Source organism: Tachypleus tridentatus, chromosome 9 (genome assembly GCF_004210375.1).
Source record: "Tachypleus tridentatus isolate NWPU-2018 chromosome 9, ASM421037v1, whole genome shotgun sequence".
NCBI lineage: Eukaryota > Metazoa > Arthropoda > Merostomata > Xiphosura > Limulidae > Tachypleus > Tachypleus tridentatus.
The window spans coordinates 137,490,159-137,513,301 of record NC_134833.1 but is presented as its reverse complement, the minus strand read 5'-3'; the positions used below and the strand labels follow the sequence as shown (position 1 = coordinate 137,513,301).

Here is a 23,143-nt window from a genome sequence, read left to right as displayed (position 1 = left end):
CCAAAACATTTATCATTAAGAATACTTTTACTTCTTGCCTCAGCCAGACAGTTAATAAAACATTATTTATAACTAAACACATGTATCATGAATTTTTGTTAGTAACATACGAAAAAAGAATAGAGAAAAATGTTTAGTAGAAATTCTAACTCCCCATGGGACTACAAATTACTTATGTAATCAGTATTATAAAATTTTCATTATTTAGGGCCAGTGCCAGTTTCATTCATTTTTATTTTTTGTACAGTATTCATGCTTATGAAGTTACAAATAAGTATCCTCACTTTCTATGGACTTACTGTTCAGTCACAAACTACTTATAAGAACACTTTTATGCAGGTTTATCGATTCCTTATAAACAAGTTATACTTACAGTGCACCTTGCTGTTCTGCAGTTTATTTATGTGAGTTACAGCCACATGACCTCAGGTCTATTCTTATTAATTTCTCAAATGGCTTGTTTGTTTGAAAAAAAGTTATATGACCATTAGTTTCTGTTTCTTGTTGGTTTATTAAATGGTTCTGAATAAATCACATAACCACAAGTTTTCTGTTTTTTTGAGGTTTATACTATGACTATAAATATGTAACAAGACAACTGTTTTCTGTTATTTCATGATTTAGTTATTAAATAATTGAAAACAAGTGACATGGCCATTAGTTTGTCTTTTATAAGCTTACTGGGTTGTTGTGGAAAAATAACATAGCCAGTAACTTATTTGTTGTTGATACTATCTGTTTGGAACCATTACACACAACCAGACATCCCTTTTTTTATGTCAATTTATCAGAGATGGTTACATGACAAGAATATCTTTTCTCATGTCGTTTACTATCTGAATATTTAGAACCATCCATAATGTCTCGTACTTTAAATAAAATAAATCCTATTCTACTCAAATAACAAAAGATATTGTTACAGCTTTTAACTTCATTTAAACTGTTATAAAATGCTACAGTTACAAGTCCACATTTTGTGGTGGAATGAAAATCACTGAAAAAACTTTCAACAATGAAATATTTTACCTACTTACCTCTATTAGCACAAGCCATCCAGTTCACTTCCCTAATATCAGTGACTTCCCGACCAATGAGGTAGGTGAACACACGGACCTATCAAAACATTCAGACCAAATTCACTTATAGAAAAAAATTTTTAAATCTTATTTCACTCCTGCTATAAGATCTTTTTTCATTCAACTGTGTTACATCAAAGAATTAGAGTACAAAAAAATGAAAGATTTATAACTCTTGGTATCAGTCAAATTTAACCAAAATATCAGATTATACATGGTTACAAAATACTGTCCAATATATAAAAAAATATAACAAAAGATGGTAATATATACTTATGAATGTAAAAATAAAATATTTTTTTTACTTAATAGGAGTAAATTACTACTTAATTTAAAACTTTGGTCATGGCACAACTATTTTACAAATAGGTAATATTTAAATTTCACTAACTTATCCTGCTAACATTTTTGTCGATGACATATCTGTTTTATGGAAAGGTCACACAAATATTTCACCTCCCTAACCTGCTAACATTTATGTCCATCAAACATCTGTTTTACAGAGATGTCACTTAAATATTTTGTTTATATAACCTGATAATATTATATCCACTAAACTGCTAGCACTTCTGTCCATGACATATGTTACACAGACAGGTAATGTACATTTAACAAACTGCTAACATTTGCATTCATAAAACACTTGTTTTACAGAGGTTAGATAAATATTTCAATGCCTAATTAACAGAGACTACATGAATATTTTACCTGTCTATCCTGCTAACATTACTAAACTGCTAACACTTAAAAATACAGTCTAGTAATTACTATTGTAAGCCAACTTATTGAACAGCCTCATGGACAATTCTGTTATACTTTGCAAAAAAAAAAAGAAAGAAAAAAGAGAGGTTAGGTATATGATTCACTGTCTAACCTGTTAGCATTTTTTATCCAAAAAAATATTTGTTTACACAGGTCACATGAATATTTCATAAGTAGAACATGCTAACATTTATGTCCACTAAATGCCTGTTTCATAGAGTTGTTATACATATATTTCACTATTTAGCCTGCTAAAATTTGTTTCTACTTGAAAATGCCTGTTTTACAGAGAGGTCACATGAACATATCACTTTTTAATCCAGTAGTGTCACTAAACAGTCACACCTATTCATCTATTAATGACTACTGTGAACACATTTACAGAGTAGCATCATGAACAAGTTTTTACACTCACAGTATGCCAAGCAAACCCTAACTTTTTGCACAGGACAGAAAACACGGACATTTAAAACTGTCACTACAAATTCAAAACTTCAACACTGGTAGATGTTTAAGTAGCTTTAAAATGGTTCCGTGAATCTCATGATAATGTTTTCTGTATATAAGAGCTAATAATTCTATTAAACACCTAGTCACAGAATCAAGGACAAAAAATAAAATGACAACTGTATGTTTCCCAAATACTTCATTTATTAATGACCATAGTTTTCCAGTAAAGATGTCATCAGGTACAGTTTATTTGTTTGTTTCTTTTGCATTTTTGTGTAAAGCTGCATGAGGGCTATCTGCACTAGCTGTCCCTAATTTTATGGTGTAACACTCGAGGGAAGACAGCTTGTCATCACCACCCACTGCCAACTCCTGGGGTACTCTTTTACCAATGAATAGTGTGATTTATCATCACATTATAATACTACATGACTGAAAATACGAACATGTTTGGTGTAACAGGGATTCGAACCAGCAACCCTCAGATTACAAGTCAAGCTTCCTAGTTACCTAGCTATGCCAGGCCATATCAGGTACATACTAAAATAGTTTGTAAAGAGGTTTATATATGATTACCCAACTGTAAATAACCTTGACTGTCAACTTGAGACAAGGAAAGTGACAAGTGGGGAAGAGATTAAGTTGTTTTAGTTGGACTGAACTTTTCTAGATTGGTTTCTAGTCTTCTATTTATTTCTAAAACTTCCAGGCTATTTAGTTTTTTTACAATTTTTCACAGCTATGTAAAATTTTGCAGTTTTTCCAGATCAAATTGATGTTTGGTTTCCATAAGGTGGAATGTAAAGGTTGATTTTTATATTGATCACATTTTTAGAATGTTCTTTAATTCTTGTTTCTATAGAACGTCCTGTTCAACCTATGGATACACTATTGCAGTCTTAACATGTTAACTGGCAAACACTGTTGTGGACTTACCTTTTGATATTATACTTGCTCTTGCACAACACTTTGCCTAGATTATTTTTCACAGTATAAGGACAGTCTGTATCCAAAAAACATCTGTTTACATAGATCAATGTTATATTTTGGGAGAAGGTTTTCCAATGTAACTTATCTTAAAACGTTTTTGTTGTTGTTGTTGCTTGGTACATTATACAAGTATATTAATTCAAACTTAAGGCTTTTAATTTTTTAAACAACAATGTGTCAGTTAATTTTATTGTATAACCAATGTTGACAGCAATTTGTTTTATAGTTTTTTTTCAATCAGTTTCACAAACTTCAGATTAAAATGGTGAAATGATAAGTCTGTGTAATACATTATGGAACACAGCAAGTTTGCATGTGGAGTTTCAGCAAGTACTGACAGTTACAAGTTTTGTAAACACCAAGAATGATCCATTTGAAGAAAGTTAGTGAGAGATGTAACTGGTGTGTAGAAACTTCCAGAAAAATCAACAGCATTTCACATTAGGTTAATTTGATTGAACTACTTACACAAAATACAAGATTTTAACCAATATCAATTTCTCTAACTACTCAAGCATTTACATTGTATTTATGTAATTTGCTATTACCTCAAACCTACAAGCATAAAATACGCACCGGAATATTTGGCCAGTTGTACTGACGGAAAATTTCTTCATAGGTATAGGGGGCACCATCAGTAATCAGCATTATAGCTTGATTACACTGGCTCCCTTGTCCAGTCCGGTTGTACTAAGAGAAAAAGGTTTTATTCATTTATACTAAATAAAAGGAATAATATATTTGCCTATTACTAAAGATCGTTGAACTTCTTATTTAATAATATGCAGATACATACAATTGTGAAAATATTTTATTTGGAAACAGCTAATGTAAATACACAGACAGATTTCAGTTTCACTTTCAATGTTAGCATATTAACAATTTAGTGTTGTAATTTCAGTCATGTTTGGTTTCTCTTAGGTCAAGTAATATTATTCATTTCATAATTTCTACCTTTTGTAATATTTCAAATGCAGTCACCAAGCCAAGAGTAAAATTGGCAATGTTTCTGGTATCTAAGGTTTCCAGATGTTCTTTCAGTTCCTAAAATAATAAAAAAAATTAAACAGAGTAAGATTATCAAAGATTCCTGGTGTAGAGAAGCTATTAATTTTGGAGATGCTGTATCACAGAAATTATAAAATAAACTTGAAAGACTGTATTTGGAAAAACACAACAACTGACAATGCTAATTCACACACATAGCTATCAAAAGTTTAGAATTTTTATTAACATTATTACTGTTGCTGACAAAAGAAACATAGGAAAACAAAACGTGAAAAATACAGAAAGGAATGAATGTGATTAGAGGGAAAAATTGTTCTCAAAACAAAATACACTTAAAAAAAAACAATGGTCATAAATTATACAACTTCAATCTGGTATGCATTTGCATAGTAAATGACAAAATAATTTGTTTCTTGAATTTTGTGCAAAGCTATATGAGGGATATCTGTGTTAGCAATCACTAATTTAGCAGTGTAAGACAAGAGAGAAGGCAGTTAGTAACTGCTATAAACCACCAGCTCTTGGGCTACTCTTTTATCAATGAATAGTGGGACTGGCCATCATATAATAATGTCTCCATGGCTGAAAAGGTGAGCATGTTTGGTGTGATGAGGTATTTGAACCTGTGGGCCTCAGATTACAAGTCAAGCACCCTAACCACCTGGCCATGCTGAGCCAGGCAAAACAGAATCTCATTATAAATCAATTATCATTTTGGGTATAACAACAACAAGGAATATTGGATTGCCTTTCTTGGCCTAAACATCAAAGCATAATCTGTAGTAAACAGTTACTACCCCTGGCATATCCATTTCATCAAATAGGACAATCATAAAAAATATATATATAATAAAAGGAACAACATGTTCAAATACAAATTAAATTTATGCTATTCTTGTTAAAGGATAAGTCAAAAAAGACAAGTGAAGACAATACATAAAACTTATTACATTTAAGATCACATTCATATCATCTATTTTTTTAAAAATCAAAACAATATTCAAAGATATTAGACACTTAAATTACATATAGTAAACAAATCATAATAATTATACAGTGAGTTGTTTCATGCAACACTAACACAACAAATTATAAGGATACAATATAAATATTATAATTAAATAACTAGGCCACCTGTTGCAAAGATGTGGAAAAGTCATTAGTGACACAGATATGCTTATAATGACATACAAAAAATCCCAAATTTCCCCATAATATGTAACATATACATGATAAAATACTGAACTTCCTGGTTGTGTCTTAAGGACAATGTATTTTCAAGGAGAAAACATCTTTCAATAGGACAAACTTACCCGAATGTTCTGTTCATTGGCTTGCACCAAGGAATTTTCAAAACATGGAACAACGGGTTCAATGATATCTGAAAACTGAGACATTAAAGTTATGAACACATTGTTATTCTAGACTAAACTTTCATAAAAGTCCACAACAAGTTTTCCATCAAGATTATAAAAAAAAAAAAAATTAAAATCTACAAAACGAAAATAACATTTTATAAGAAAATAACAATTTCACAGGCAATCACCATAATCCTGACCAGTGATTTTATATGTACACGAATAGGTCTATTTCACATTCAACAAAGCAGTTATAAGTGACAATAATTTCTCTCTTTTTCTACAATATAAAGATTTCTTAGAAAATCTTCTATGATAGGTATGCAGAATTTAAAAAATAAAACTGTCACTATTATGTTGAGAAAAGTTAATTCAAACTACTTAAATATGACATTAGCAATACAATCAAACACTATAAGCTCCACCAATGTTTAGAATATGCTCACGTTTACAAAATCCCATCCAAAACAAAGCAGATACGACAGACATTAAGATATCTCTAATAAACAATTTCTCTATACTACAGCCATAATAAAGCAAGGATGACAAAAATATACGTGCTTATTACCATTAGACTGTAATCACAATAAAGAAAATATGATAGCTACTTAAAAACCTCTTGTGCTTCATTTCACTGTTTAAACCAACAATAAACTCTCCATCATACAAGTTAGGGTAAATATTATGCTATATTAGTCTGTTTGTATCTTTGTTATTAAGCATAAAGCTTTGCAATAGGCTATCTATGCTGTATCTAACATGGGTACTGAAGCCTAGTTTCTTGTCTTCACGACTTACTGTTGAGCCTCAACAATACACTATGTTTGTCAACAAATTACTTTTTACTTTGTAGGTTAAAGAATGACTGAGAACAGACCGTGAGTACACTATGTCAGTGAACAATCTTAGTAAACCAACAACCTAGTTGTGGTTTTCAGGTCCATTTTTGAATGTTAACCATGAAATTCAGAACTTTCTTTATATTGTAATATAACCAACCAGCTTAATTAATTCTCTTTCTAAAATCCTTTCATTACATTTGGTGTTAAGTTAAAATTTTTACAAAAATATATAAAACAATGTTTCTGGAAGCTTTAAGATGTATAAAGATAATCATGAAACAATTGGACAATCAAATTCTTTCTTTTGCCTGAACTTTTATTATTTATGCAAATAAAATACTGCAAAAGTGTGCAAATGAATTTACATACAAGTTCATTCTATCCACAAATAATCTAAAATTATTCACATTATTTGTGATCCTTACTATTCTCTCCTTGAATTTCTCTCTTGAACGATTATTGGCTAGTGACATAAACTTGTTTTTTATACATTATAACATTTTTTGAAAAGCTTTTGTTTTCAAAGATAATTAACTAAATGGAAACATTTCAAAATAAAAGCAGTACTTTATAATTCCACCTTACGAGCACTAAACACTAAGTTACACACATACATCTGTAGATTTCAACTTTATTTTGTGGTATTAATTCACTTTAGTTAAATATCTTGGTCTTACCCTTAGAATTGACAAGTAGTCATTGTCACTTAATGTGTCCAGTATGCTGAAAACAACATTTCTTGCAATCTCCTTCCGTAATCCAGTCATAGAACCACTTCCATCTAGCAATATGACTACATCTTTGGCTGAAGCTGCAGTCTGTACATACCTATAGAGGAATACAAAATATATGAATGAAGTTTCTCTCAGAGGCTTAACCAGAATTTAATGACAATAATATCATTTTCTTTATAGATAGCACACACAATCTATGATTTCTCAAAACCAGAGGTATTATGTAAAGTATATCTAGTACTGACATAATGAAACATGAGATTAATGCACACAAGTTCCTTGGGTTGATTTAGTGTAGTACATGAGATACATAATGATATTTAGGTTATTTGTTTACAGTTTAAGAAAGACACTACAGTTTACCAATTGTGTTATTTTTGTAACTACTAACCTACTGATGCTTTATTTGATTTAAAACACTAAGTGAATACTAAACACTGCAAGGCTTACCAGTGTCTCATACGGCAGTCATAAAGATCAGGCCCCTCTGTCTGAGGCCATTTCATAGCTGGCAAAAAATAAATCATGAAATTTATTCAATTATCAAAAATAAAGATATAAAATACACACAGACATGTATACAAAAAAAAAAAAGATCAGAATAAAATATGTATTAAAACTAAACAAAGTTATTTAAGTTTTAATGTTCAAACTAAACATGTTATTTGAAACATATTTGACACAAGTATTTACATTGTTAGGAAAAATTGCTCTTTACATTAATATTATTAAAATTTCTCAAAACGTTATACAGGCTATGTATAACAGTACAACTAATTAAAATAAAATAAAAATATTTTATTATGTGTCTTCAGATATTATGTTTGTGATCCATCTTATGTATATTGAAGTACAACTTATTCAGGGGGCGATCTTCTATTAGCATAACAAAATAACACCATGTGTACCTCACTGATAATAGAAATATATTAGAAGTAATTTTCAAACAATACCTTTACATTACAGCATTTTATAAGACATACTTGCAGTACAATAAAACACTGTGTACAGAACACTTTCAATTTTTCTTTGAGAACAAACTAGCATGGAACTCAGCATGTTAATAAACAGTCAAAACATTTAAAATTATGTTAACTGTTTCTATAAGTCACAACCTATTTCATGTCATTACTGATACTAGTACCAAACAGAAATTTTGCCTTATTGACTTGTTATCTTTTGTCAAGATTACTCTTTGTTATCTTGAGGAAAGAAAGCATATGGATTTTGTTAAGAGGTCTTACAGAAGATTAGCTATAAAAATCATATTATTAGGAGTTAAGAAGAGTTGCACTATTTAACTGAATTGTAAGATGTTTGGATGGAAGAAAGTAAAAGGCTGTTATTAATGGACTCCAGTCAAACTGGGCCCTTATTAATAGTGGAGCCCTTTGGGATTTAGTGCTGTTAATGAATGATATTGATAGAACCATGATTTTTTAATCTTAGTAAAGTTTACTGATGACTAAACTCTTGGATATTTCTAGTTGTATTAAGGATATTGAGGCATTACAAAATGACTTGGATTAATGCTTAATCAATAAGTTAAACAAATATTTAGTAAATGATCTTTTTATTATTGTAAGTGTTGGGTTATCATAACTTGGACCACGCATTTAACATAGTTAGTAACTAACATATTAATGAGACTGAAAAATAAAAGAACTAGAAATGAAGATAAGTCACTTAGGCCACTGAGACAGAATTCTGTTGCTAATTGTAAAGATGATAAAATTTTAGGGTTTATACATAGAGATATTGATTACAATTTAAGAGATGTAATTATCTCTCTACACTGGTCTCACTTGGAATACTGTGTACAGTTTCAGTCTTCTTATCTAACAAGGAATATTGATTTATTGGAAGCGGTTCAGATGAAGACTATAGCTATTAAGATGATTCTGGGAGTGGAATGATTATCTGATGGAGTTAGGTTAAGATCTCTTAATTAACTCATTTCATGTTGACAAAAGAAGAGTAACAGGAGACCTTATCAAAATTCACCATTTTACCTGGTGAAACAATAAGATAAAAGTCTGATTTATTTTTGCTGTATTATGTAAAGAATGGGGTGAAAGAAGAAAAATTCAAGATTTGGAAAAGAGAAGCTACACTCTATTTAAGACTGTTTTATGTTTCTAACAGAATGATTGGCATATGGAATGAGTTGCTGTCAGTAGTAGTGACAGCTAACACTTTAGAGGAATTTAAGAAAGCAAATGATAATTTCCAAAAAAGAAAAGTGTGTTTACAGTTTTATTTTTCTCACAAGTGTGCAATGACAGTCTTTAAGGGCTAAATGGTCCCTTGTTATCCACGTTATGCCTTTCTACTTAGAATTAATCATTAACTGCTAAATACGTAAATGCACTCTAGAAATTTAATTTACACTCGATTTTATATATGAAAATAACATTAATTAATTTCACAAATACAAAAAATTTACACAAATGTTTTTTTTTCATTTTACAATTTTGACTGTTCTATTGTGTAATATCATCTTTCACGACTTTTGTACAAATGAAAATTATAAATAATAATAACTAATTTGTAAAAATTTGATTGTAACTGAGGTAAGTATTTAAAACAGTTCAACTATTATATACTCTTCAAAAAAAAGAAACGCAAAAGGCAAAATATGAGACAAATTGTTAACAACTTTATTCCGGTAGTTCTGTATGACATGTGTGAAACTTTGCACATTCACTGCTGAACATCCAAAGTCTCCAAAGGCGAAGTCCAAGCTCACTAGGTGAAGTTTAACGTCACTCAACGTCAATAACGAGTATGCCCCCCGCGAGCATCAATAACTGCTTGGCATCTCCTGCCCATGGAAGCGATGAGATGACGAATCACATCCTGTGGAATGGCTGTCCACTCAGTCTGCAAAGCTGCTGCAAGCTGAGGTAGAATCTGCGGTTGAGGTTGTCGCCGTCGCAGACGTCGGTCCAACTCGTCCCAAAGATGTTCGATGGGGTTTAAATCTGATGATTTGGAGGGCCAGGGAAGAACGTTGATGTTATGGTGTCTCAAGAAGACAGTGGTGAGTCGGGCTGTGTGAGGACGGGCGTTGTCATGTTGAAAAACGTTGTTGACGTTCACCATGATGGGTTGCACATGGGGCCTAAGAATCTCGTCGACGGTTGCGTACGGTCTGATCGGAAATCCTACGCAGCCCTGGTATGGTTGAGGCAGTAGACGTCGCAGTGGTGGTCCTATCCCGAAGGTGACGTAACCGGATGTTGCGATCTTGTGCGGGCGTGGTCACACGAGGTCTGCCAGATCGTGGACGGTCACGAGTTGAACCATGTTGTTGGTGACGATTCCTTAGCCTTGTGATGGTGCTTGGGTGGACATTCACAGCTCTGGCAACATCTGATCGAGGTTCGCCTGCTTCCAAACGACCAATGGCGTTGTTGCGTTGTACTTCAGTCAGTCTTGGCGTAACTGTATTGCGTGTCGGTGGCTTAACACTGAGCTATGGAAACCGAGAACCCGTCACTTTTATAGGGATTTTGCACATGTTGCACTTGCAGAACATGCAGATCTCTCAAACAAATTTATTGGACATGCATGCGTTTTGGCGAAAAATCCGATGCTTTCCTCCGTTTTCAAGTGCACAACTTTTATTGTGATTTTGGTCTGACAATCAGTGCCTTAACACATGTAACATCACATACTCTGAGCTTGTAACGTTATTACATATATTTCTCTTTAAAATAACAAAAATATCCCTTTTGCGTTTCTTGTTTTGAAGAGTATATATTGTTGTGATGAGTTCTATCACTGGGCAGTTTTTTTTCGGATTATTTGGTAAAAAAGTGCAAGAAACCAGTCGACGTAACAATAATGAATTATATTTCTTCAATGATGTTTGCTACAAATTATATTCAACTTTGATACAAGTTGCTGGCCTAAGTTCACAAATACTTTCAATAAAAATTGCAATAGTGATGTTACTTATGCCTTCCTTGCAAATAAATTTACAAAATTTCACTGCTAAAAATCACATTATTTTAAATCTCATTAATAATGACTGAATCGCTCACTAAAAATTCAATAAATCACTAACTAACTGCTTCAAGTCTCGACTTATACGCGTTTTCTAATTACTAGCCGAAATTTCTAGATCATAATATTATACGCCCTCCGGCAGACAAACATATAAATTAAATTATAACTTAAAAACAATATCCTACGTTTCAATCAGCTATCGTTAAACAATACAAAAGTGTTCCAGTAAACACTCGATAACAGAAACCTTTCTACTTTTTGTTAGATTTACGTATTTCTATATTGCAGCCTTCTTATGTGGGATTGACAAAATATATTCATATATAAATTCTGCATGATGCTGCTAATGAGTACGTTTGACGTTGGAGGATAAAGATGGTTTATGTTGAAGTTCTAGCAACTCTCACTTCATTATCAAGCAACAGCTGCTTTCACTACTGGTTTCTTAAAATCAAACTATTTACAGGTAAAGTCACGCATACGAGTTTCCCTAAACATCTCATAACTGTGTAAGTGCGTATCTTTCTTTACTTCCCTTCAAAAGGTTAGAGTCGTAATCGTTGTTTAACTTTCGGAAATGTGCCTGTTAACGACAAAACAAAATCAGAATGTAGCAAGCATTTCCCAAGTGACTGGCCAGCTTATGGAATGTTGTGTTTTGCTCTATGATTTTTCTTAAAATGTATATCTTAACGGTAATATATGGTGACAAATGATCAATATTCCTGAATTGTAGGTGCGTTCAATAAAAACATTGACAATAATTTTACTTCTCTTTTGGATAACAGTTCAGTAAAGAGTAAAATAAAATAAAACTGTTTATAATCTATATATATATATATATATATATATATATAGATGAAGGATACAAGCTTCGCTGAATAACATATATTTCCACTTAACAGTGCTATAATCATGAACCATTGGACGACACGGGGTCGCCCTCTTACGTTTCTTAGTAACTACCCAACATACAAATTTCCTTTGTACATTTCCCACTACTCTCTTTCCCTGTTTATAAAGGTAATTACATCAACTTCAAACCTGGAAAAAGACGAAGAAATCCAGTACTGCTGCAGAAGAACTGCCATGTAAGAGCAGGGTCAACAGCCAAGTTGTTACGGAAGGTTGTTGTCAGATACTCTGACCACTTGATAGCATTCACTACCTCTGGATCTAAAACGGTATATAATTTGGTTCAGTACAATAAACGAGGACAACACTAACTTTATATATAACGTAGATGTAGTGGAAAGAAAATTCTAAAAATTAAACACTGATTTACAAAGCACAAGAACGTGCGGTTTATTAAGTACATTTAACCATTTTCATTTTTCACTGAAGCTAATAGCTGTAAAATATGTTTAAATTCAAAGTTTCCATTTTTTTATTTTCTAGTACAACAGTTCTGTTCTTTGTTAAAATGTATTAAAGTGCATCTAATAATATCATATCTCTCACTCTTCCCCAGTCTCGTTGTAGCACAGAATGTTTGTCCGGTTTCAAGCAAAGCTGCACAAAAGTTATCTATGCTGTACGTCTCCAATTTTGAAGTGACAGACTAGAGAGAAGGCAGTTAGTCAATCCTAGTCACCGCCTACTGTTGGACTGCTCTTGTCAAACCGAACAGTGAGATTTGACCATTTACTCTTTTAAGACACCCAAACTCCCAAACTACAGAGCGCGATTGTTGTTTGTTTAATATCGCGCAAACCTACACGATAGCTATCTGCTGTCCCTAATTCAGCAGTGTCATCACCACCGACTGCCAACTCTTGGGCTTTTTCACCAACAAATAGTGGGATTTACTGCCATATTATGAAGTCCTCACGGCTGAAAGTTTTTTTTTTTTTTTTTGTATTTCGCGCAAAGCTACACGAGAGCTGTCTGCGCTAGCTGTCCTTAAATTAGCAGTGTAAGACATCTAGTCATCACCACCCACCGCCAACTCTTGGGCTACTCTTTTACCAACGAATAATGTGATTGACCGTCACATTATAACACCCCACGGCTTAAAGGGCAAGCATGTGTGCTGTGACAGGGTTTCGAACCCGTAACCCTCGGATTACGAGTCGAGTGTCCTGACCACCTGGCCATGTCGGGCTAGCGCGATTTTTTTATTGTTTTTTACCGGTACAAAGGACATGAACCAGGAAATCTCAGTATCACTTTTTTTTTTTCAATCTTAGTTACGAATATAATAATTTCATTGCTTCCATCAGAAAATAATGGGTGAATTTAATCGACAGCATGTTTCGAAGGATATTTCATGCACATTATACTTTCTGTTAACTTGAAAAGAAGATTTTATACTTTAAATTATTTTATCTCACCTTAGCAACCATTACAGTAACGATCGAAAAACCTAAAACTTCCTGCTCTCCGATACCAGCTTCGAGAGTTCTGCATTCTAAACAATACGAGTTATAAAACAGAAATGTACTTTCACGAATTTCCTCAGGGAAGCATTACTTTTGACTGTGAACGCCATGGTTACGTTAACAAAGTCCAGATGCCTCATACCATGTTTTTAATGATTTACTTTTTGACGGTTTATTACAAAGTTTTCAGATAAAACAAAATAATTTAAAGCCTTAGGTTTTTTGAACTCATGCGTTCTTCAGCTACCATAAATCGTTGCATTAAGGTATTTTTTTGTTTGTCAAAAAGTATACTGTGTACACTTTTTACACCACAGACAAACTATCGCATAGTTCACATTTTATATCCAAAGAGCTTAAATACCAACAATAACATTATTTTTTATTACTATGCATGCTTTTTACACAGGATATTTTACACACACTTATATCTAAGACTCTTTTTTTTTTTTTTCGCGATTTAAAGTTAAGTAAGATGTGAAAAACCAAAACCCGAAGCTGTATAAATAACAGAAGCATCAATCACTGTTGTATAAATACGGATAAAGTACGCAACTTCATTCTGAAAATTCCTCAAATTACTATGCAATAAGGAACACAAAGTTCTTAGTGTATGTTAAACCTAAACTGACAAAAATCATTTCACGCAAATTTTATTGCTAGGTTCTCAATTACCTTTGTCGTACACATTGGTAGGGACGTGCATAGCACTGTACTGGGGATTAACTTTGAACTGGTCAAAATTGTGGTGTTTCTCAAGATGGAAAGACCGCCAATCAGAGTCTCTATTTTCATCCTCTGGAGGAGGTTCACTGGGGTCGTACAACTTCTTCATATTGAAATAATCATACTGAAACACGAAGACGTAAATAACAACAATCGTTTTACTTTTCAACAAGAAACAGCAAAGAACTACGTGTAAATCTACTCCAGTCTAAAGTTTTTTAAAAAATATGTTATCCATATAAAACTTAATTTTGAAGTTGATAATTACCACATATTGAGTTACAGAAATATGCTTATTTGGTAATTACAGTATAATGGATGGTGTTTAATCGTAATGGATAATAATAATAATGTAATAAGGTAGATTGTATATGACGGTACAGCTAGTTTTTCACTTAAGAAAAGCTGTGTACTCGGTTACCTGAAGTGAAAGCTTTAATGAAAAAAATATAACAATACAACTAATTAAAATAAAATAAAAATATTTCATTATGTGTCTTCAGATATTATGTTTGTGATCCATCTGTTATGTATATTGAAGTACAACTTATTCAGGGGGCGATCTTCTATTAGCATAACAAAATAACATCATTTAACAAAATTTTTATTATTTCTTATTCCTGAGCAGAAAGTGTTATTTCCAAATTGCTTAAGCCTAAAGTAAATGGAAAAGACCTATTTTTCTCTTCAAACTTTGCTTTTATGACATGGGTAATGAAATTTTCAAATTGATCCATTTTCCAGAACATTCCAGGTAGATTCAGTGCTGAGTAGCTGGTTAGAGAATTTTCTCGAACTGACAAGAATTTTCAAGAACTTTCTAGAAGGTTGTAGAACTTACGAGAATTTTCAAGAACCTTTTAGAACTTTCCATAGTAATATATATATATACAGGGGTTTGCCACTCACCACTTCAGTTTAGTTTTAGCTGACTTAGTGAACACATAGACCTATCTGATTTTATCAGAGATGGCATCAAAAAGCTACAAGCATTCTTCAGACGCATTCTGCTATGTTTGTGTTCAATTTATCAAGACAAGAGCGAAAAAGTACTCTGTGACAGCATCTACTAAAATGTGTTAAGCCTACAAGGCATATTTCGGCATGCCTGTCGGGGATCAAGAAAAACCCTGGGCACCTTATTTTACTTGCAAGCACTGCAAAAAAACTCTGGAAGGTAAGACGGACAATTTTTGCTTGCTTGAACAGTAATATTTTATATTATACAAATTTTAGACCTTTTAAAATTTAAAAATATGTTTTTTAACTTCCAATAGTATAGAAAAATATCACATATGAAATATTTTGCATGAACCTCTTACACATTAGGCTTAACAAAGAATTAATATATTTGACAACGCCCAAGGTCTCATATTACTTTACTTTAATCTTACTTAAAATAATTTCATTTTGAGGGTAGGCTGATATAGATTGTGGTGGTCAATAATATCGAATCAGATATACGCGCTTCTAATGCTTGTTATTGCTAGCGCACAAAAATATGTCTAATAAAAAGACAAAGGAAGGTATCATAGATTAATTTACACTAATCCTGCGTAAAAGAATTTCAAGTTATGCAGCTACTGAAGATTTCCTCTTGTTTTATTGTTGTACTATCCATTTCAAATCCGTATTTCACGAAGCAGACATGAATACTGTTTATGTTCTTTATTTTATCGCAAATTATGGAAGTAAAATGGATACATTAACAGTTCCGTTACAACAGTTTGATAAACCCACTTTAGACACTGAAAACAGTCTATATAAATGCCGTTTGTTTGTTTCAGGATATCCTCAGGAAAAAGCTTAAGTTAGAAAGGTTTTTATGGATTCTCACTTGTGGCATAGAATGAAATGCTGGGACAGTTATCAGTTCTTAGTTAAGGCTTATTAAAAGCTTCGATTTTACGTTTGCTTAGCTTAAAAATATACCCATAAGCATGCCTCAATAATACCCATATTATTCCTCTGCCACTTTTAAAAATAAATATAATTTAAAGTTTATGTTTATTTCTTTAGATTTTCTCGTAAAACTTGCACAAAATCTATCTGCGCTAGCCGTTCCCACTTGTTAACTGATAAGACTAAATAAATGGAAAGCAATAAGTCAAAAGCATCCAATGTAAAATTTTGGGTTACTATAATCGTACAGATTTTTTACTGTCACTCTTATAAAGCGATTGATTTTCCCGCAACAGGATTCGAACATCGAACCTCCAGATTCACAGTACATCATGCTTATCACTATATATATATTATGCCTAGTCCACACGAAAGCTTCCGAATGAATAGTTTGATATTTGTAAACGTTAAGATACAATGAAATAAATCTCATTGTTTATAAGTGATAGGATAAAAACGCAGAGAGAAAAAATACGAAATCTACGCAATCACATGGTAGTCATCGAAATGCTTATAATTTTGACAAATAAAATCCCAACCCCGAGTCTATTTACTTTGAAATGCTCATCACATTTATTGAAATTCCGCCATCATACGTAGTTTCTTTGAGATGCTTATCGCATCAAATAGAATGTCGCCATTAAATGGTACTTACTTTGAGATGCTTATCGCATCTAATAAAATGTCGCCATTAAATGGTACTTACTTTGAGATGCTTATCGCATCTAATAAAATGTCGCCATTAAATGGTATTTACTTTGAGATGCTTATCGCATCTAATAAAATGTCGCCATTAAATGGTACTTACTTTGAGATGCTTATCATATTCATGTTTTGCGGCATAATCTTCAGCCACTCGAACTATTCTCTAAAAAGGGGCAAATAAAATATAAATATAAAAGATCTTTCAATAACTAAAAGATGGATTAGAGAAACATAATACAGTACGTGAAAAGTAAAAAATAATATATACAAAAAGGTATGGCGATATAAAATCTACTTTGTAAAAACATAAGATGTAATCGATCTAGAAACTTCAGTGTAAGCACGAATTCCACAATATACAGTTAGAATATGAATTACTTTTATAACGACGACACACTGAGATGGATTATGTAATTCTCATAAAGGACAGTTCAGTATAATGTGATTGTGATTTTTACTCGTTCTTTCAACACCCGCTAGGTGTGAAACTTCATTCAGAAAAACTACTTTCTTTACACTGTCGTTAAAGAAACATTGGAAAAGCAGAGTAATGAAGCCCAGGACTAATAATAAAAACGTAGTGTTTTGTTTCAATCATTTTGTTATAATTAATATACGATACGAATTATGGGTGACAAATTGGTGTAGCATAGAAAGTAACGCCACTCTCGGTACAAAGCTGAACTAAATTGCTCTTAAAAGTTTCTCTAAATGGCAGTAGCAAGTTGGAAAAAAAATGTGTGTAGAAATAATGTCATTACCAATTACAAACTCAACTCTTCCAAGAGAATTCATCTGTCTACTGTTTCTAAAAATGTTTCATTAGTTCTTATGTTTTCTTTATGGAGCTATACAAATAATTCATTGAGAATGGAACAGATGTCGAAGGATATTCAAGAATTGTAGTCATATTAATTTTTATGTTCAACGGGTTCGCCTTTTCATATTTACATATTCCCTCTTTAGTAAAAGTTGGTAGGGAGTTTATAAAAACTAAATTATTTTGCATACTTTAATAAATTGTTTTCGAGCCTTTTTATCATAAATATTAAAATTCGACAAAAACAAAACTCTTGATGTTTTTGGATACTGCTTTTTCTGTATTGATATTGCAAAGAATATCAACCATGAAATGGGTTAATGGATAAATAAATATTGTTTGCAGGTCAAAATAACATCTTTTGGTTGTTGGCGGGCTTCAATTCTATTGACACGTCTTTCTCATTCATTCTAACCACTTCTAGTGTACGAGTTGCTATTTTGGGTCTCTATAAGTCTATTTCAAACTTTCAATTATTGACAGTTGCTATACTGACTTGTAGACACACGGCCGATTACTGTCTGCTCTTTTAGAATATCACACACGGGAATGTTTGCTTGCTCGATGAGGTCATTCGTTTATGATCATTTGTTTTCAATCTTTCTATGTGATTGTGTAGGCTAAAATTCTTCAAAAGAAAAGTCAAGATGGCTCCTAGCGATGCATCACATATAGGGTGAAAGGACGAAGGTAGATACAAATCGAGTAAATAATACAGTAAAGGTAAACGCAATTTGACTTTTTCTTACTCTTTTAGTTAGTACACATTTTATTATGTATAGTTTTATTAACATGTCCTTTTCTACAAGTTGCTTGGAAGAAAACTACATTCAGATTAGTTGTCTTACACTGGTAACCTACACACTATTTTGGTTTAAAAAGTAAGCTTACGTCTTACAGTCACCTCATTTTCGGTTATTTTAGATCAAGAACAACTATCTGGTTAGATATCATTTTGAAACTATGTTCTTAGTTTTATTTTTAATATTAACGCACTTGATTGGTTCTTCTGATACAAGATCTATGGCATAAACTTTAATAATTTTAATTAGATTTGGGAGGGGTTAAAAAAGAAAGACGAGAACGTGTAAAACAATAATTACTGACCAAGTTCATGGATTCCAATACTTTATATTATTTTGTCAGTAGCTTACACTCTAAAGATACACTCATATTGTCAGTCGTTAATAAATTATATATGATATTTGAGGTATCGTGGGCCTTGCATTTAATATTATTTGTTAATTACTTTAATGAACGTTTTTTTATTTTTGAAGTCATAAATGAAATCTGGACAGTACCTTCAGTACCATAGTGCTAGTTTTACAGCATTGTTTGGTGGACCTCGTAGCAGTTACGTTCGTTTTCAGAGCACTATTTTAAAGGTTACACTCGTTTTTAAATCATTTTACAGAAACGTGTAAGGATTATAATCATTCTTAGAGCATTTTCTAATACAGTGTGATAGAATTTGTAGGGTTTACAAAAAATCTATATTAAAGTTATTGGCCAAAGAGTAGTAATACAATTGATGTTAAGTATTTTCATTCTTTTTATTTAATCTTCAAGTGAATTATTCTAAATCAATATTGAATACAGGTGCGCAGGGAAAAATAAACAGATTTCGTCAACTTGCATCTAAGTTTTGGTGACCATCTTTCCCACTTAGATATAAGATATTAGATATCAAGCGTTTCAACTCCCAAAATAAACTAACACATCTGCTCCCTTCCTTATCAAGCGTTTCAACTCCCAACACAGACTAACGCATCTGCTCCCTTCCTTGTCAAGCGTTTCAACTCCCAAAATAGACTAACGCATCTGCTCCCTTCCTTATCAAGCGTTTCAACTCCCAAAATATACTAACGCATCTGCTCCCTTCCTCACCAAGCGTCTCAATTCCCAACATAGACTAACGCATCTGCTCCCTTCCTCATCAAGCGTCTCAACTCCCAACAGAGACTAACGCATCTGCTCCCTTCCTCATCAAGCGTTTCAACTCCCAAAATATACTAACGCATCTGTTCCCTTCCTCATCAAGCGTCTCAACTCCCAACATAGACTAACGCATCTGCTCCCTTCCTCATCAAGCGTCTCAACTCCCAACATAGACTAACGCATCTGCTCCCTTCCTCATCAAGCGTCTCAACTCCCAACAGAGACTAACGCATCTGCTCCCTTCCTTATCAAGCGTCTCAACTCCCAACAGAGACTAACGCATCTGCTCCCTTCCTTATCAAGCGTTTCAACTCCCAACATAGACTAACGCATCTGCTCCCTTTCTTATCAAGCGTCTCAACTCCAAACATAGACTAACGCATCTGCTCCCTTCCTTATCAAGCGTCTCAACTCCCAACATAGACAAACGCATCTGCTCCCTTCCTTATCAAGCGTCTCAACTCCCAACATAGACAAACGCATCTGCTCCCTTCCTTATCAAGCGTTTCAACTCCCAACATAAACTAACGCATCTGCTCCCTTCCTTATCAAGCGTTTCTACTCCCAACATAGACTAACGCATCTGCTCCCTTCCTTAACAAGCGTTTCAACTCCCAACATAAACTAACGCATCTGCTCCCTTCCTTATCAAGCGTTTCTACTCCCAACATAGACTAACGCATCTGCTCCCTTCCTTATCAAGCGTTTCAACTACCATTTTCATAAAAAAATAAATAATGAAAAAGAGGAAACTACAAAACATAATTGACTTGCCTCCACTGCTTGTTGCTTCCATGACAACATGTGTTGAACGTCAACCCTCATATCTTCCAACATGCTATTGGCACTAACCCATTCCACTTTGGAGCCATAATTGAAGTTCTAAAAATGAAAATATAAAATATTCTGTAAAATTATCTCACTCTTCTTCGTAATAGAAATGTCAGTCAGGTGTCGTTTATCAGTTATCTCGTTGCACAAGAAAAGAAGTGACATGAAATGCATGCATTCAGAGAGAGCTCGCTGAAGGCGAGAGTTAGTTTCAAATATGAATTCAGAAACACCGCAAAGTAATAGATAAAAGCCGACGTGTATTAATTCATAAAGCAAGAAAAAACAAGAGTTAATTAACAGTTTAAGATAATGTCGTCATGTAATGCAATTTAAGATGCTTTTACTGTCCTAAGTATACAAAATTACATACAAATTATGAAGAGACCTTAGATATTAACCGAAAAACAGTTGTTGGTGTTGAAGTTAAACCATGTTGTAGCACACACCTCGAACTTTATGGGACATGACAATGTTGGCATACGAGGTGGCTGTCTGTGTACTTCAACACATACTTACCACATATTTTTATTGTTGCTTATATGATTGGGAACTTCAAAAATTTAGGAATATGAAAATGACCCCTTATTTCAAATACGTGTATTGTACGTAAACACGTGTTATACTTCATGCATTATATACAGTCCGTTTTCTTATGGAGTCGTTTAATATACAACTTCAACTCGAAATTTCACATTTTCCTAAAGTTCAGTATAACTTCTTACCATCAAAAATCAAAACCTAGAGTTCATCAGCGCACGCACACACACACACACACTTCTCTTTGAAACATATGGAGCAATAATGTATAGTTGCAAAACATGTCAAAGTTTATTGAAAACTTAAAACACTAATAACAAAAAATCATACGGACATTAGTTATGTTTAAAACACTTATAATGCACTATGCAAAAACATACGTATAGGCTTACTTCACTCAGCCATAAGAATGTATAATTATATGTATACATATAATGTATTATAATATACTTGGGGAAAATTTTTGTTGTTGTGACATTTTATATTTGAATGCACGAAGTGTACACGATCTATAGGGAGTGCTGTGTATTCAAAGTTGTTAAAACAGTTAAGTGGCCTGCCTAGACTGCTCGTGCATGAGGTTAGGTACCTGAGGCTGTAAAGGGATCTGATGACCGTGAGGGGCGTCTCAATGAATGCGGGATTAAACCTATTTCACATCATGTGATAACCACCAAAAACTACTACAATAAATAACATTGAGTCAAAGAGTGTGATGAAAAATGATAAAACGATCGACTTATTTAATAAGAGACACCAGAAATAGCGACTTTTCAAAAAAATTGAGGTGCAGATAGCCAAGTTGCTATGCGCCATAAAACGTCAAACCCAAAAACTGGGTATCAGAGGTAAGTATTAAAACTCAATAGAGTGATGGTACCAGTACTTTAAGTGTCTATAAAATAATGAAGAAATTAACACACAGAACTTTAACACATAAACAATGCTGTTTCAGATGTGGTTCTGAGGAATGACCGATTAATGACTTTTAAAAAGCTTCTCCCACCACATGTTACTTCTTTAAGTTTACAGATTGTAACTAACATGTACAGGATACACCCAATATAGAATAAAGTGTGATGGAATTTGTAAAGTTAGCTTCCATTGATTTGTATAACACACTAATATACCAACTTTTCCTCATAATTCTACCTAATGATCACCACTGTATCTTCTACTATCCTTAAAAAAAAAAAAAAAGTTTATTTAACCCTTCGATTGCGACTTGAGTAAATCTACATACCACCTCATCCGAAAAAATTGGCAAATGTTTGCGGTGAGTTTTTTTTCCAAATACTATGCACAAAACAGCAGTTGCTTACGCTAACATCATATGATATCAACCACCATAGTTGAAGGGAAAACCAAGGGCATTGAATCACAATAGAATAGAATAAAATATTACAATTTCTTTTATAATATAAAATTTTATTTAACTTATAATTATATACAAGGAGACATAACAATAGCAGACGAAATAACAAACAGATTATGATCAAGATCTCGTTAAAATAAAACTATGCCAGTTACTGGTATAATGTGCGTGCAGATTTTGAGATCGGAAAAAAATGAAAATACCTTTCTCTGACTTTTCCAAAAATTCGAAAAAAACAAAACTTTTCCCCCCAACTTTTGTCTCTTTTTTTGTTTCTTCTAATTTTCTGGCTTTTCCAGGTTTGTGGCTCTGTTAGGTTGGTTGGTTTTGAATTTCGCGCAAAGCTACTCGAGGGCTATCTGCGAGGGAAGGCAGCTAGCCATCACCACCCACCGCTAATTCTTGGGCTACTCTTTTATCAACGAATAGTGGGATTGACCATCACATTAAAACACCCCCCGGCTGAAAGGGCGAGCATGTTTGGTGTGACAGGGATTCTTACCCGCGACCCTTAGATTACGAGTCGAGTGCTTTAACCACCTGGCCATGCAGGGCCGGCTCTGTTTAGAGTGTGTATTGTTTACACTATTCCTCGTAACACGAACTGGTTTAATGTATTAATTTTATACGCATTTTATTAATCTTGGCCACCAAAGTATCTTAAACACACAACGTCTTAAAGTTTATTTGG

General features: G+C 33.0%; 1 protein-coding gene across 4 annotated transcripts in view; it reads right to left on the bottom strand.

Annotated features, from left to right (window-relative positions):
• The window catches only part of LOC143226466 (voltage-dependent calcium channel subunit alpha-2/delta-3-like), a 225,250-nt gene that overhangs the window by 47,774 nt on the left and 154,333 nt on the right, over positions 1-23,143 (bottom strand). For all 4 annotated transcript variants that reach the window (XM_076457479.1, XM_076457480.1, XM_076457481.1 and 1 more), the window contains exons 3-12: positions 20,481-20,588; positions 17,052-17,111; positions 14,291-14,465; positions 12,279-12,410; positions 7,671-7,728; positions 7,164-7,314; positions 5,600-5,674; positions 4,233-4,322; positions 3,855-3,968; positions 1,035-1,113 (exon numbers count right to left, since the gene is read on the bottom strand). In XM_076457479.1, coding sequence (XP_076313594.1) covers positions 1,035-1,113; positions 3,855-3,968; positions 4,233-4,322; positions 5,600-5,674; positions 7,164-7,314; positions 7,671-7,728; positions 12,279-12,410; positions 14,291-14,465; positions 17,052-17,111; positions 20,481-20,588 — 1,042 coding nt within the window. The remainder of the gene's footprint in view (positions 1-1,034; positions 1,114-3,854; positions 3,969-4,232; positions 4,323-5,599; positions 5,675-7,163; positions 7,315-7,670; positions 7,729-12,278; positions 12,411-14,290; positions 14,466-17,051; positions 17,112-20,480; positions 20,589-23,143) is intronic.